The sequence below is a fragment of the Cicer arietinum genome, chromosome 3 (genome assembly GCF_000331145.2).
Source record: "Cicer arietinum cultivar CDC Frontier isolate Library 1 chromosome 3, Cicar.CDCFrontier_v2.0, whole genome shotgun sequence".
Lineage (NCBI taxonomy): Eukaryota > Viridiplantae > Streptophyta > Magnoliopsida > Fabales > Fabaceae > Cicer > Cicer arietinum.
In genome coordinates, this window is record NC_021162.2 from 69,860,516 (window position 1) to 69,877,349 (window position 16,834).

The 16,834-nt window shown below is 33.5% G+C and overlaps 2 protein-coding genes and 1 pseudogene across 10 annotated transcripts; 1 reads left to right on the forward strand and 2 right to left on the reverse strand.

Annotated features, from left to right (window-relative positions):
• Positions 1-205: 205 nt before the first annotated feature.
• On the reverse strand, positions 206-1,594 carry LOC101493615 (OBERON-like protein; annotated as a pseudogene).
• A 1,163-nt stretch (positions 1,595-2,757) lies between these two features.
• LOC101512389 (transcription factor PIF1-like) lies at positions 2,758-10,520 on the forward strand. Of its 9 annotated transcripts, none has more exons than XM_027332680.2 (9): positions 2,758-3,050; positions 3,144-3,843; positions 5,376-5,477; positions 5,568-5,633; positions 5,731-5,796; positions 6,614-7,012; positions 7,360-7,438; positions 7,624-7,804; positions 7,898-8,206. In XM_027332680.2, exons 1-8 carry the CDS (start codon positions 3,004-3,006, stop codon positions 7,746-7,748), a joined length of 1,584 nt encoding a protein of 527 aa, XP_027188481.1. In that variant the 5' UTR covers positions 2,758-3,003; the 3' UTR covers positions 7,749-7,804; positions 7,898-8,206. The 9 variants fall into 9 exon arrangements, with proteins under 9 accessions (XP_027188481.1, XP_027188480.1, XP_027188484.1 ...); XM_027332679.2 differs by having other exon boundaries at positions 2,759-3,050; positions 7,624-7,817; XM_027332681.2 differs by having other exon boundaries at positions 2,762-3,050; positions 6,632-7,012; positions 7,624-7,817.
• A 1,539-nt stretch (positions 10,521-12,059) lies between these two features.
• On the reverse strand, positions 12,060-15,734 carry LOC101514002 (26S proteasome regulatory subunit 4 homolog A). The gene is made up of 6 exons (XM_004493808.4): positions 15,163-15,734; positions 14,194-14,439; positions 13,363-13,532; positions 13,001-13,217; positions 12,740-12,880; positions 12,060-12,350 (listed from the first exon to the last, which is right to left on the reverse strand). The coding sequence occupies exons 1-6, from the start codon at positions 15,643-15,645 to the stop codon at positions 12,267-12,269; spliced, it is 1,341 nt and encodes a 446-aa protein (XP_004493865.1). The 5' UTR covers positions 15,646-15,734; the 3' UTR covers positions 12,060-12,266.
• Positions 15,735-16,834: the final 1,100 nt, after the last annotated feature.

Below are 16,834 nucleotides of genomic sequence, written 5' to 3' on the forward strand. Positions count from 1 at the left end.
TGGCTATTAAAATTTAAACAGATAAATTATAACAACACAATTAACATTTGTGATTTATCTTTAGTTTTAATGTTATTGTTAGTGTTTCAACTTTTTGTTTTAATGTTATTGTTAGTCTTTCAACTTTTTGCAATGAAAGTAAATCAAAAAAGAAAGTGATGATATAAATATTTTATTTTATTGAGAGATAAATGTACTACTTATACATAGCTTTTATGATATTCTTTGTAACTTTAACTTAATGAACTAACTAAACAAGTGGTTAGTTAGTTAGTTGATTACATACAATCAAACTTAACTTAAATTACAAAACTGAATATGGAGAACGTTCAACGTTCTCCATTCTAACACTCAAAACCAAGAACATTCATGGTTTCCAGCACTCTCCCTTAATTCAAGTTTATTCAATCAGTGACATATTTTGCAGCCTCTCCATATTGAGTTCTCCTGCTCTTCTGGCATTGTCTGCTAATTCGCGATCACAAGCCTCAAAAGCTAAGCGAGCCTTTTTGAACATTCTCATCTTCTTATCAGCTACTAATCCATCTTTCTTATAGCCTCCTACACCATTTTAACAATTTTATTGCATGCCTCATGTGGAGCAATCAATCTTCCATTTCCTGCATTTTCCAGGTTCTTTGGAGAATCCAAGTCAAACTCTTGGAAAACCATAAATATTCTCCTGCATGTTTACATTAGGATCCTTTTTTTTTTTTTTTTTTCACTTTTCAGATTTTTCTTGAGATCATCACACTTAAAAAAAAAATTCCTCTTTGGTCGGTCTTTACTACCATGAAGGATCCTACTAACAAAATCAAGCTCCCTCATCAAGGTTCCCCCATCCCATGATGGTGCACAGTGTTGAAAGACATGATCCACAGTCTTTAACCCAACCCAACAGTTCTGAAGGCCATGATCCACTATTTACATAAGGACCCGTGCAAATAAGTTGCTCTCGAATAGCACAATTTGTGTGATTCTAATGAGAACACAAACCACATCCAATCCAACGACATATATTTACTTCAAAATCAACCTTGCTCTCCTTTTCTCTCCAGGAACGTCCCAAAACAGATTTGTCGCTGAACTCTCTGGAAGAATATCTTCATCTTCACCATTTTCATTGCCATAACCATATTCATCTCCCTTGGCGAAATCCAATACAGATTCTAATTGCACTGCTTCAGCTTTAACCGAGACAAGTTCGACTTTGAGATGGTTTATCTCATCGTTTTCGACAACTTCCAGTGGATTTATATTATCTACGTTGATTAAATTAGCCTCAACTTTTCTCACAAGTTCCTCCAATGATTTTACTTGAGCCTTTAATTGTTCAATTCTAAGGCTAAGGATTGATAAGCTTCTAAAATATTTCCGCCTTCTAACGTAAGCGATTCCACTGTCTTGTTTGCAGCTTCTAATTGCATTTGACATTTGCCAACTATTTCCAAAGTATTTGATTCTGATTTTTTGCAATGATTCACCCCATTTTTCAGCTTTTTAATTAATTTTTTTTTTCATCAAGCTCCATCCTCAACTCTTGTATCTCAGCCTCAGCCGAATCAACAACCTCTTCAGATACATCAAAATTCATATCTTGGTCTTGTTCTGATACCAAAGATCAAAAAACTTTGTCAAGAAGAATGTGCAATGTTACAACTGTGAGAAATTTGGACACTTTGCTAACGAATGTTGGGCTGGCAAAAGAGAAAAACAGAAGAAGAAAGAAGAAGGTGAAGTATGTACTGCTCAATAATGTTCTTTGTCAGACTCAAATATAGTCTTGTTGTTACTAATTTTTTATGAATTTGATTATGAAAATGAGTAAGTATTCTTTGGTAAAAGAAGATGTTTATCTACATACTCTTTAAGTGTAATTATTTTGTGATTGTTTAATAAACGCAAACTTAAACAAAATAAAAACAAAATAGATTTTATAAATTTGATTGCAATTGAGTTGAAAATAAAGTTGTTGTCTTGGTTATAAAAAACAGTTGTCTTTGATCGATACAAGAAATTTTGTCTATGCTAGAGTAAGAATGTCGACGGAGCAGAGTGAAGATAACTCCTCCGTTTCTTGTTCCTATTGGGAGTTTTTTAACTGTATTTGTTATCAAATTTCCATTATTTTTAATTAAAATATAATAAAAAAATAAAAAAAATCATCCACAAATATCAATTATTATAAATTTTGTGACAATAAAAATACTACATCTAAAAAAATTTTATACATATATTATGTAAAAGAATAAATAAACATAACATGTGAAGTATTTATTATACATTTTAATAAATTATATATCTTCGTCTTCATATTATCCAAAAGTTTTTTTTATTTCATTTTATTTTTTCGATATCAAGTTTGTTTTTGATCATTTTAAGTTTTGAGAGACTGTCTATTATATAATAAATATCAATATATTTTTTTATAAATATACATTTTATTTATTTAATATTAAACAATCAATCTTTTGAGAGTAAGATTTAAGGTGATATTTGACTTGAAGCTGTGTATATATATGTGTGTTGCCAGGAATGTTGATGATGTAGTTGTTGTTAGTCGATAGTAAACTATTTTGTTATCAGATTCAAAAAGCAGTAGAAGTTTATATTTTTAATTTGCTGTAAGATATTTTTTAATGAAATTATGATTAACTTAAAAAAGTGAATTCAATAGAATATGATTAAATGAATTGATTTAATTTGTATTTGAGGGTGGGAAAGTTAAGATTAAGAGAAAAGAAAAGGATGAAAAGAATGTTTCGTCCTTTAGCTTTGCATTATTCGGAGAGAGAGATGTTGTTATCTGTGGGTATTTGTGGTGTTCTGTTGTGCTACCTTTTCCCTTCTCTTATTTCCAACCTCAAACTACAATCCAACACACCACACGTTCTCTTCTGCAACCTATGAAAATATCTTCCTCCATTACCATTTTCACTCATCATGCTCAACTAACTTCTCCTCTCTTTTCTCTTTCCTCACATCAACTATTTCCAATCCCAAATGGATCAACAACAATACCCAATACCTCGCCCTAACAAACCCTCCATGTAACTCTAACTTCATTCTTTTTATTTATTATATTATCTTTTTTTTTTGTCCTTTTTTAATTCACCAGATTTGCTGAAATTAATTTCAAACAGTGCAGACGACGAGATCATGGAGCTCTTATGGCAAAACGGCCAAGTCGTCACACAGACTCAAAACCACCGTTATCTCAGAAAACCACCGCCAGGGACCGATTCCACTCGCGGCGGAACTTTATCGGCGAAGGAGGAAAACTATAATCAACATCTATTCATGCAAGAAGGTGAAATGGCTTCGTGGCTTCACTATCCAATCAACGATGATGACGATTCTCCCTTCGATCAAACCTTCTCTGCCGATTTCCTCAACCCGCCGCCGACGGTTAACAACAACCGTATCATGCAAAATCCTCACCACACGTCTCAACTGACGGAGCTCCGGCAGACTCCAATGTCGGCGGTTCCTCCTCGTCCTCCGATTCCGCCGCCGAGGAAGCTCGATCAAGTGCCGCAGAACTTTGCGTACTTTGCGAGGCACAGTGTTAGGACAGAGCCAGGACCGTCTTCGATTTCGAGAACTGCTGTGAATGAATCAACGGGGGTAGATTCGTGCGACACGCCTGCTGTGCAACCGGTTTCGGAAACAGTTAGAAGTTCGGCGGAGCTAACGGAAGGAGGAACCGGTTTGGAGGCGCCTTCTATGACGTGTGATGAACCGGGCGGTTCGAGTAGTAGTGGAGAAGCGGTTCGGAAGGTAGCGGAGCAGGAGCGAAAGAGGAAGGGAAGGGAAGCGGAGGAATGGGAGGATCAAAGCGAGGTGAGTGAGTTAACTCAGTGTTGTTACTTTTTTTTGTGTGACGTCAGATTCAGAGTTGCTCATTCCCTATGCATTGCATTGGTGAGGTGTCGTCACAGTTTACATCCACGCCGCTTGCACTTAACATTTTAACTTTCAGATTCTGTTCATTTGTGTGTGGTTTGTGCCCTATGGAATTGTCATATTAAGCCATGCCTATCGTGGCTTAATATGACTACGCCACGTGTATGGTTATACATTCCAAACTTTTGCAAATATTCTAGGATTTTTGTATTTTACGGCCACCCTAACCAGTGATAACAAAACACAATTTTACGTTAAAAAAACGACTTTCTTAAATTTTAAGGCATTGAATATTTTTCAAAATTTTGTTAAAATTTTTAATTTCTTAACAAGTGTCTTGGAACATTAGTTAGCATTTTTATTTACTTATCTGTTGAGAAACTTTTAGTAGCTACCTATCAAGAAATCGACAGGTCCCACATCAATGATAAAATTAGAAAAGTCTAGTTAAAAGTTAAAAAAATTAAGTGAAATGATGTTTGAATATATTTATATAAAAGTGATTTGAAACAATAAAATAAATTTTAGCGTGAAAAGCTCTTAATTGTAATTTCAAGCTAAGATCAATTTTAGTAATATAAATTTAAACATATTAAAATCAATTATACATTTTAAGAATCAATTTTGATTCACCATAAAGTGAAACCAATTATACGCTATAAAAATACACCTAAAAACTATAGAATACTCCTTTATATTGCATGTTCTGTTTAATGGACAAGTTCTGCAAGTACGAAATATTTAGAAAAGGCATTATTGTATATGGTTTTTGCAGGTGAGACTTTTCACACCCTTATATTACTAGTTCAATAGTATAAGTATGTAGTTTAACTGGGTAGAAATGACCAGACCTGAATGAGAGATTTTGTTCTAGGAAAAGATATGTTTGATTTAGAGTAATTCAAATATAATAAATGTAGTTTCTAGCTGAGCATAAATACATATCAGGTAGGGACTCATCATGTATCTTTTTTCCCTATGGAATTGCCAACTTTCTCATTTTTGATTTGTCTTATAAAAGAAGAATCATGTTCTAATTTCATTCATGAGGAGTCTAATCTTTTTTATTTTCCCCAGAAGTATATCCAGGGTCCCCCAATTGGGTAGCCAATATTTGGATGTATAGTATGAAGATGAACTAATTGTGCTTAGTTGTGGAGTTTGTGTGGGTAGAGTTTTAGGTAGAAATCCTTGGCATAAGCAGCCATACTTCTCAATGTGGCAGAAAAAGTGTAGGTTTAGAGTTTATATATATTATTTTGAATGCTAATGGTATAGATTTTTGCCAATTGCTACTATGATCATATAAGCTGGGTGAGGACTGAAATCAATTCTGGCTAAGTGGAAAACGTGTAGATTAGGTAGAAAATGCTAATTAATAAATACCTAGATACAGAAACAGAAAGTGATTCAAACTTATATTATTTGCAACTTCTATATTCTTATTTCTATTTGTCATTCTGTAATAGGATGTTGATTTTGAATCTGCGGAAGCCAAAAGAAATATCTGTGGATCATCATCATCTGTAAAGAGATCTCGTGCTGCTGAGGTCCATAATCTCTCCGAGAGGGTCTGTAGTCTATATACACATTTCTTTGAGTTTAAATAATTTATGCAGTTTTCCTCAACATGAAAGTTTTCACTTTGCTTTTACATGCAGAGGCGTCGTGATCGGATTAATGAAAAGATGAAAGCTCTTCAAGAACTGATACCTCGATGTAATAAGGTAAACTGACTTTTTGAGAATATAAGGGGCAGGGTTTTAGATTGGATTTCCTTCCTAACCTGTGTTTCTAATCTTTGCTCCTACTCTTAATTCATAGTCTGACAAAGCTTCTATGCTGGATGAAGCAATTGAATACTTGAAGTCACTGCAGTTACAAGTGCAGGTAGATTCTTCTTTTATGGGTGAACACATTCTTTATTTTTTTTTTTCCTCACCTTGAGTTTGTGCTGTAAATTCAGCTATTTAATAAATTGTTTTCATTGTTCTCTAAACAAGATACTTTAGTAAGCTTTGCACCATCTGCTGCACTTGATCCCGGATAATTTATCACCTCCCACTAAAGGTGAGAATAGGTTGAGTCGAGTAAGGCTTTTCTTAAATAGGTCTGACCTGTCAAAAAGGTTCAAAGTTCAAGCTTGACATGTTGCCTATTTTCAAAGGATACATCAGCTATAATATTCAAAAACCATTATTTATATTTATTTAATAAGATATATCAGCTAGAAAATCTGAATATGATAATCTATTTTTCAATAACAAAGGATATTATTATTTATATTTAGTTAAATAGGCTCTGAAAATAGTATTGGCCTAACTAATAGTATTGGGTGGAAGGGTATGAGCTTCCACCATTTCCAAATGTTTATAGCTTCGTAAGGTTTTGGGTGGAAGGGTACTGGAACATAGCAAAGCTAAAGATAGCCTGCAATTTTGTAAGCTGTTGCATTCTTAGAATAATTTTTTTTTTAGAATGAAACTTCACATCCCTCAATGTGTGAGGGAGGTAGATAACCACAGAACAGATGCTGTATTGTTGGTTATGTTGTTCAATTGAAAGGATTTAATATTTTTTATCAGCTGTGTACACGCTTGCATTAGGAATGTCCTCTCTATTTTTGTGACCTTTACAAAGCTTATGTACTATCAAGTGTAGTAAGTTATTTACATTCCACGGTCATGTATTTTCATTTCTGTAACAGAGAGTACAACTTATGCAGATGATGTCCATGGGATGTGGCATGGTACCTATGATGTTTCGTGGAATTCAGCAGTATATGCCAACAATTGGAATGGGAATGGGGATGAGTATGGAAATGGGAATGAACAGACCGGTAATGCCATTTCCCAATATGTTAACCGGTCTGGCTTTGCCTGCAGCTGCTGCTGCTCATTTGGGACCAAGGTTTCCTATGCCTCCTTTCCACGTGCCGCAAGTTCCTACACCTGATTCATCTAGAACACAAGCAGCTAATCAGTCAGATGTTAATGTGCTCACCTCAGTTGGAACACCTGATCCAAATCATTCATGCATTCCAAACTTCACCGATCCTTATCAACAATACCTTGGTCCCCACCAGATGCAGTTTCAATTAATGCAGGTATTTTGTCCTCTAATGTTATTTCTGTTTAGAAATTTTTAAACAATGTGTGAAGTAACTTGTTGCACATGAGATCCATTAGATTTCCTGCCATCTCCACACATATATTATTTTGCTGATGGTGCATCTTTTAGTACCTTTTTGGAGTGGTAATGATGTGCTGTGCTGTTTTACTTGGCATATAAAAAACAGATCAATCAACACTTGTTATATATTGTGTAAAAAATTGTATTTTTACTTTTATCTTAACTGGGAGGATACCTTTTTTTTGCAAATTTTCTTAGTATACTTTTTCAAAAAAAAAAATCACTGATGTAAACGTTTATGAGGTCCATTTCCATGTGTAGAATCAGGCAATAAACCAACCAAACAATAACAAGCCAGGTATCAGTAGGCCCCCTGAGAATCCTGAAACGCGCCAGTCAGGTAAACAACTACTTTATCTTAGGATTTTGCAGGATTTGGTGGAAATAAAAAGATGGTTAATTTATTTTTCTTGGTCTTAATGATTTTGATATGTGCTTACTGTATTCCTGTGTTATAAGCTTATGTTGTACCTTAACTTCCAGATCTGGTTGTTTACCATTTCAATGATGTATTTTATTTTTCAGAACCAATTTATCTTCAATTCAAATTTGTATCAAATATGTGGCTGCTTTTGAGTATCTCAATTTTTTTCTTGATGATGGATGTTCAGGAGATAAATGATGATTTGATAGTTACAATAAAGGGCTGATTATTCAAGTGGTGCTTCTTATTATTGTATAGCTGTTACCACTAGCTCTCAACATGGTAGTATATTATTGTAAGTCCTGAATAAGTGATGTTTCACAAAACATGGATGATAACTATATATAATTAATAATCGACTTGTGTGCATTGCAGGTTATATTTTCTGCCACCACCCATACTACAGCATGCCAAGTTTTGTAGTGTAACGGAACGAACATTTTAGCAGTTCTCAGTTGCAAGCTAATCTATACACAGCTAACATGTAAATTATTGTCACTTAGTTTTCTCTCTTTTTTGTCTTCCTCTTTATCCTGTCTTAAATTTTCACAGTTACTTCATGTGTATGTAATGCTTTAAAGAAATCCTGAGAAGTGTGATCCTACACAGTTACTTCATGTCAAAAGAAAAAAAAAAAAAAATATTTTACCTTTATATATTAAACACGGTGGAAATTATTCCAAATGATTTTGTGGCATGATTTGTTGAACCATTCAAACCATTAATATATGTCTTCTATACAAAGGAGAAGTACATTTTTGGCTAGCCGGCTGGAACCTTAAATATCATCAAATTTCTCTTGTTATTATCTCACTTTTATACAACCTCATTGGTTATGTCAATCCATATTTGTTGAAAAATAACTTCATTAACTTGTAGCAGATTATTATAAGTACATTGATATTACTTGGTTTAACTTCCAATACATCCCTTAAATGGAGAATTTTATAATGAGAAACCTCTATGATGCATCAATAAAAGGATGTGTAAGTACCTTAAAAACACTTCTCCAAAGAGACCCTCTTATTCTAAACAGAATTTCACTCTATCCATTCTCTGAAACACCATTACACAATGCTTCTTTGCTTGGACATTTAGAGTTATGTCAGTTTCTTCTTGGCATAAATCCAAATTTAGCATCTGAAGTGAACTCAGAAGGACATTGCCCTCTTCATTTAGCTTCTGCTAAAGGACACACTGAAATAGTGAAAACTCTGTTGTTAACAGACTCGGAAACTTGCTTGATAAGAGACAAAGATGATAAGGTTCCTCTTCATTTTGCTGTAATGAGAGGACGTGTAGGAGTTATTAAGGAGTTGATTAGTGCAATGCCAGAAACAGAAATAATTAGGGTGATGTCTGAGAGTGATGATCATGGTTCCATTCTTCACTTGTGTGTTCTCTATAACCATCTAGAGGCCTTGAAAATCCTAGTGGAATCAGTGAGAGGTGATATTGATCAATTCTTATGTTCTAAAGCCAAAGAGGGTAACACTATTTTGGATTTAGCTGTCAAACGAGGACAGATTAAGGTACTGTTTTTCAACATCAAATTTTTTTTAAAGGTTTTTGTAGAAAAAAATGTTAATTTATATATATTTATTGTTTTCAAAGTTCAATATAATATTAACAACTGTTTTGTCAATAATACTTTGAACTATTTATTTTAGAGAAAGAAATTGGTGTAATATAATAATAAAGTTATCATAGAAAAAAGAAAATTAATTTTATTAATTAAAAACAATAGAATTTATTAATTTTCATAGTATGTGTAAAATAACTTAAGACACTTGTAACAGCTCTTTTATGACATTGCAGATTATTAAGTACTTGCTCTCACTATCTGAAAAGAGTGAGACAATAAACACTTCCAAAACAGAAGCTTTAAGAGCTTTACATAAGTTGGAGCATTGTCCAAGAGATTTTATAAGCCATACAAATGAACACATTTTGACTGAACAAGAAGCTCAAACATCTACAAATATAGTCATTGCACAACAATCACTTTCTCTACCACCAAGATTCATTTCACAACAAAATCGTGCAACCCCACCAAACAATGATCCTCCACAACCACCACAATCTTTACCAAGAAACAATCCTCTACAACAAGCTCAACCATCATTTATTCATCCTCTAGAAATAACAAATCCCTCACCGCACAATAATCCTTCACATCCACAACCATCATCTCATGATCCCTCACCAACCATTGACCCTTCTAATCCACCATCACAATTTTCACCAACACCAAGCATAACAAATGAACTACACAATAATAGATGGGACAGGTTTGAGAACTTCTGCAATACATACCTAATAAACCAAGGTTATTGGATCGATAAAAAGACGAAAGAACAATTAATGGTAGCAGCAACAGTGATTGCAACAATGACATTTCAATCAGTAATAAGTCCACCAGGTGGTGTTTGGCAAGAAGACACAACAAAGGGTGGTTATGCTTGTCCTGACTATGGTTTCTGTGAAGCAGGAACAGCAGTTGTAGGCTATGTTTGGTCACCAGATTTTCTCAAATTCATTTTCTTCAACTCTGCCTCTTTCTTTGCTTCTCTATGTGTCTTGTTGGTTCTTGTAAGTGGGTTTCCTCTTCACAATAGAGTCATAGTGTGGTTATTGGCAGTTTTAATGATTGTTGCAATCACATGCATGTTGCTTACTTACATGTGGGCATTGGGATTAGTGAGTCCTAATCATATCTTTTATAGGATTCGTGACTTGGGTTATATCTTGGTTGGAATTTGGTCTTTTTTACTTTTTGTTGTTTGTTTCATTCAAATAATTAGAATAGTGTTTTGGATTAGGTCTAGGCGCAGGGATTCCACCAATGTTGCACTTTGAATTATAATTTCTACTGTAGTTGAATAAATGCACAAGATGATGTTGATCCAGTTTATGATTCCTTTGCTGGCTTCTCCATATATTTCAAGTATTGTGTATTATGTCTTTAATTTTATTTGGTCATCAACTATTATAATAATTTAATTTTTTTATCAATGGCATAATTTTATTGATTTTCTTTAATTAGTATCTAGAATTAAAATATAGCAATGACATGTCGTTAAACTCTAGCTTAATTGTTAGATTGGACGTGACATCCCATCTTCGAACTCAGTTGTCAGAGTTGTTTGAATTAATTATGTTGAAATTTATCGACTTTTCTAAAATAATATATATATATATATATATATGGTAACGGTGTGGTATCAATTAAAAACAATTAATCAATAACATACTTCGCTGCCTCTTTTTTATCCAAAAATATCGTCGATTCTTTCTTCTTTTTCTTTTATTAAAGGGGTGGCGTAAGAACATTTTTATTAAAGGGGTGGTATAAGACTATTTTTTAGTCCGTAATTACTCCTTCAAGTTATTTTTTTTATCTCATTTTGTTTAAATAAGTAGTTTTAATACGAAATTAATTTTTTTTCTTCGTATTTCATCTATGATTTTGTTGTTTGAGTGTGATGTGCGTTTGTTTGTCATCATAACGTAACAATTTTTATTTTCTCGTCTTTGTGAGACATTCATAAATGCAAATGACTATGAATGACAACATAACTTGCATCTGCAGGATTCACCTGAACCCACTTGATTTGGACGGAGAAATCCGTTTTAATCGGGTGCAGATTTCTCCGAAATTAAAATACATGGACAGAGACGAGTTTGGGAGTGGTGATATTCACCCACACCCGAACCCACCCCACAATAATATTATAATAATTTTAAAATTTTCTATATGTATATACATATTCAATATACTTAATATTTTTTAAAATATTAAAAATTATAATCTTATCACTATAGAAAATATATTTTTATATTTTTTTGTTTAATAATAATTATTTTATTATATTAATTATGATAGATATGATTTTTAAGTTTATAATTATATACATATATGAATAGGTGCGGATGTGGGCGGAAAAATCCGAAACCCGTTGTGAGCCAAAATAAAGTCTAAATTTTACCCGTTATAAAATAGAAGCAAGCCGAATCAAATGCGGGAATAAAGGAGGCAAAATCCACTCATGCCCCACCTCATTGTCACGCCTATAAATGAAGAACACCAACAATTTTTTTCAAAGATAGATTACATTATAGATTATATCTTACATTGTTCTTGACCATTGCATGACATTAATTTAATTATTAGGATTAAAGTCTTGTTTTGATTATTTTTAATTGACTAATACAATTCTTGTGTATCATTAATATGTTTTTGGTTTTCTTAAACATAAGATCTGATTATTATTTTAATTTTAGTATGAATGAACTTATTATTCAGTCCAAAAAAATTGTCGTGGCACCCAATCTGAAACACAGTTATTTTACTAGTCGTAGTGTAAAAAAAATGCATTTAGACCAGTACTTAGTAACAATAGCAAGAATAGAAGGAAAATATGGTGGAGAAACCTTCTAATCACCTTCATCATTTCTTGTTTGATGATTTGTGTCATACTTACATGCACAGGAAAGGCCGTTTTGTTTCTTAGTTTCTTTTTGTACCAACAAAAAATTAAGGAATGTGTACTATCATCAGATTAACATAAATGAGAGACTGGTAAGGATCATGGAAAAATTCCCAATTTTTGAGTTAAAGAAAACTATAATTCAGGCCCATAACCGACCATAATTCCCGATGCTGAAGTGTACATCTGTGAACACAGCAAGAAAAATACCATAATGATAAATAAAGAAGGCAAGGGTAAATGAGGACGATATTTCACATATATAATCCTTCGGGCACGCCTTCTTTCTTCTTAAACATAACTTTATCTTTTGCCTTCTTAAAATCCGCATGCGTAACCTGAAAAACAATTGGTAGTAAAGGGTCAAAAACACTGGTGACCAACATACCCAAAAAAGTGAGTAACAAGGTACAAAACAACAGAAAAAGTTTGGTCCAATCAAAATGGTCAAGTAATGCAAAGCAAGATCTTGAATAAGAACAAGTAGGCTTGGTTATTAAAAAACACACCAAAAAAACTTTCACCACGAATCTAAATTATAAAAAAAATCCCAATTAAAATGTTATTGTAATGTGCAAGTATAGTAATCAATCCCAATTAAAAAGGAGTTAACTGAACATCCAAGTACTTAAAACAAAATCCAATGACTCAAACAATGTACCGACAAATACTTTCACACGATCAGTGTTTTGGCAAAAATAGTACAAAATAAAAAAGAACTTCTAACCTTCATTCGTCGTTCTCGTAAAGCAAGTAAGCCAGCTTCGGTACATATTGCTTTTATATCAGCTCCAGAGAACTCATCCTTAGTCATAACAAATTCTTCTAAATTGACATCATCAGCTAGTGTCATTCTTGATGTGTGTATCTAATTTTCAAAAGCATGAGAGCTTTTAGTCATACAAATAAGCAGAACATACATATAAAATATTGCAGTAACAGTTAAAACAGAAACCAGTTTTTTTTTTCACAAAGTAATCATGCCTACCGTGAAAATGCGTCTCCTTGTTTTGATGTCAGGGAGAGGAAATTCAATCTTCCTGTCTATTCGACCAGGTCGCAATAGAGCTGGATCAAGGCTTTCAATTCTGTTGGTTGCGAGAATAACTTTTACATCTCCTCTGGAATCAAAACCATCTAACTGGTTCAGCAACTCCAACATGGTCCTTTGAATTTCCCGCTCTCCACCTGAGTGAGCATCATACCTGCATCGCATACAATAAAAGTATAAGAAATGATCTAAATATAACACTCCACTACTAGTCCAACACACAGTCCAAAACAGTATACGGCATTCAAAAAAGGACAAATTCTTACAACCCAGTGATCCTAAAGCTTTCAATAACATACCTCTTTGTACCAACAGCGTCAATTTCATCAATGAAGACAATAGAAGGAGAAAGATCATCAGCAACTCGAAAAAGTTCCCTCACAAGTTTGGGACCATCTCCTAAGTATTTTTGTATCAATTCACTACCAACAACACGTAAGAATGTTGCTGATGTTGAGTTGGCCACAGCCTGAAAGCAAACAAAGCTTTGTCTTTAGTCCGAACCGATTGTGCAGAGTGTAATATATAAAATGCAATAATAATTACTAGAAGCAACAGTTAGACATGGGTCAATTAATGCATATCATATTATCATCACTGCACATAGGTTAGAGTAAACTTCTAGTAAAGTTTATGTACTAAATATAAACAATTAATTATTTAACTGGCTACAACAATCCCTTGTTATTTTGAAATGCATAATGTTTTAACTTGTTTTTAGAATTCATTACATGGTATTTAAGTTTTAACACCTGTAAGGAATAAACAGTTTGATGAGAATACATATGTCCACCAGTATGGGAAAGGATCTTACTAGCTAGCGTATAACAGAGTTACAGAGGAAAAACATGATAACATGATAGTCAATGCAGATTAATGACACAAACATTTAAACAAAAAACTTTGTAATCCAGAAACCACACAAACAAGGACATCACACAAATCTATTTTAGAGAAAGTATACATATAAAAAATAATAATTTCACACTCCTAGTCATTCATTTAGTGTGAAGCATGTTGAACTTAATTGTAAAGATAGTGAAGTAGTGAACAAAGAAAATGAGAAACAAAAAAATTCGTTGTTAAAATTTTACTCCAGGCAGCCCAGTCAGAAACACAAAAATGCACACCTTTGCAAGCAATGTCTTCCCGGTTCCAGGTTCTCCATATAAAATGACTCCCTTTGGAGGCTTGATACCAATATCTTCATACAGTTCCGGATGTGTCAGGGGAAGCTCGACTGCTTCTTTAATTTCCTGTATCTGGGCATCTAAACCACCAATGTCAGCATATGATTCCAAAGGAGCCTTCTCAACCTTCATGACAGAGACCATTGGATCAACTTCGTCTTGAAGAAGCCCAACAACAGAAAGAACCTGGTAAAGAGCCATACAATATAATAAGTGTTATACCCCTCCTACATCACAGCAGAATAAAATAGAATCATGTGGTCTTAGATCGCAATTTTGACTACCATATTCTCAAGCAATTAACACCGTCTTTTTCAAAACATTTAAAACCCAACGAGATGTGTTTATATCATTCAAAGCTTTCTTTACCAAAGTATCAAGTAAAGCATGATAGTATAAAAACTTGTTATATTAATAATTTGATTTTCACCTTATTTATAGTGGAATTGTGGGTGTTTTAACTAATAACCTTCACCCTGCTAAGAAAAGCTTTCAAGGTGCAATCTCGTGTCAATAAAGATGTGCAGCCATTGGGAATGAGAAACATAACAAAATTCTCCTTAAGGTAAGTCACATAACAAACAAAAATTAATTTTTCTAAACTATCAGCCCAGAATTCAACTTATCATTGTCTCACCTTAAATGTTGACTATCATATAACACAAAATCCATACTTAGGCAATGCTAGTTTGAGTATATGATTATCACCTATGGTTACTTCGTAGAAACAAGAGACTGATCAAAATTTGTGAATTACAATGTAGCTTCACTTTCACCCTGAAATTACGATTCATTCTAACCTAAACCCTAAACCTAAAATTCATCACAAACTTCCAGTATTTCAAACAAAACGCTAATAATTAAACAATCATCATAATAATTATTAAAAAAAAGAGAGTAAAACCCTACCTTGTTATGCATCAAAATAGCGCATCCAGGTTCTAACTGATCCTTATCAACAAAAGACAAAATTCCAACATAATATTCGGGTCCAACCGAAGAAGAAACAATGGCGTGATTCTCATCAATAAGTTCTTCAAGGTTACCAACACTCATAGGCGAACCTCTAAGATCATCGACCTTAGATCTATCCTCTTCAGCTTTCTCTTCCTGAGGTTTGAGCCGTTCCTGATTCGCTACAAATTCTTCTTCCATCAACAAATAGTCTTTGATTCGTTCAAGTTTTAAGAGCCTTAGTTTGCACTTCGATAGAGGCGTTACCGTCGGTAACCTCGCCGCCGACTCTGGACCTTTTTGTTTCCGCTGTTTGCGACCGACACGTGCCGGTGGTGCGGCTGGTTCGAATTTCTTGTCCTTCTTGTCGCTGCCGTCTGGTTTCCGGTCACCCGGTAAACCTTGCCGGTTCAAACCGCCTGGTGTTCCTTGACCCATGGTGTTTTTTTTCTGAATGAATCGCGAGTATCGAAGAGTGAGAGAATTATATTAGGACAATGCGTTCTACTTGGCTTTATGCGCAAGTTAAATTAAAAACCATACATGAAGGTGATACTATTTAGCTACCTTTTTTTAATTGGGCCTTTTCAACAAATGCCAATCCTACCTATATCTCCAGGTTTTGCTACTTACACCCTCTTATAATTGGGCTCACACTTTCAGTATGCGTAAAAATGGTAGAGTAAAAATCCAAACTATATGTGCAGGTATGAGCTCAAATAATTGGGTTTTGTACCAGGCACCCCCCAATTTTACCTGCCACCCCCCCAGTATTTTTTAAAGACTAATATACCCCTCTGTAAAACAGTATAACATTATTCTAAAAATTACCATTCAGATTTCACACCCCACCACTTTCGAAAATTTAGAAAAAAAATGTTGGATTCGAAAGTTTAAAATTTTCGAAATGAATTTTAGTAAGTTACTCGAAACTTTTACTATTTTAAAACCTTCGAAATGCAGTTTATTTCAAAAAAATTCAAATTTTCGAAACTTTGGATAAACACCAAATTTTCGAAATGGACAGTATTCGAATATTTGCTTGCATTTGAAAGTTTCGAAATAGAGTAATGCTTCGAAAATTTGGCATTTCATGAAACTTTCGAAATGGAGTTTCGAAACTTACAAATCTTCGAAATGCAATTTGGTCTTCGAAAGTTTGCATTTTCACAAAAGTTTCGAAAGTTTTATTCGAAAGTTTAAGACTTTCGAAATGTATTTTAAGTTTCGAACTTTTCAATAAGTGAAAGTTTCGAAATGTATTTTATTTTTTTTTAAATTCAATGTTTATGTTAGAAATTGTTTTTAATTTTTTTTTAAATTCAATATTTAGAATATTATTTTTAATTAAATTTGTTACTAATTTTGAAATTAGGTATGAGTAGAGTTGATGTTTCTGCTTCAAAAAATGTTATAGATTCTACAGAAAAATTAACCACTGATCAGGTATTATTACAACTACTGATGAATCATCGCCAATTAAACTTTTCTTATAGCTATATAGTTAATGTTTTATTTGAAACGTATTTTGCAGGTATTTTCTTCTCGAGAAACTGTATTTGAATGGGAAAAAGCCATTGGAAGACAAAATGGAATTTTAATTGTTACCATTCGATCAGATAAAGCA

Coding starts and splice junctions, on each gene's coding strand:
- LOC101512389 (XM_073366159.1), top strand. CDS start 8,458: ATGGAGAATTTTATAATGAGAAACCTCTATGATGCATCAATAAAAGGA. Junction 9,055..9,340: donor TCAAACGAGGACAGATTAAG/GTACTGTTTTTC, acceptor ATGACATTGCAG/ATTATTAAGTACTTGCTCTC.
- LOC101514002 (XM_004493808.4), bottom strand. CDS start 15,645: ATGGGTCAAGGAACACCAGGCGGTTTGAACCGGCAAGGTTTACCGGGT. Junction 13,218..13,362: donor GACGCTGTTGGTACAAAGAG/GTATGTTATTGA, acceptor TATGCGATGCAG/GTATGATGCTCACTCAGGTG. Junction 12,881..13,000: donor CAAGGAGACGCATTTTCACG/GTAGGCATGATT, acceptor TTTGAAAATTAG/ATACACACATCAAGAATGAC.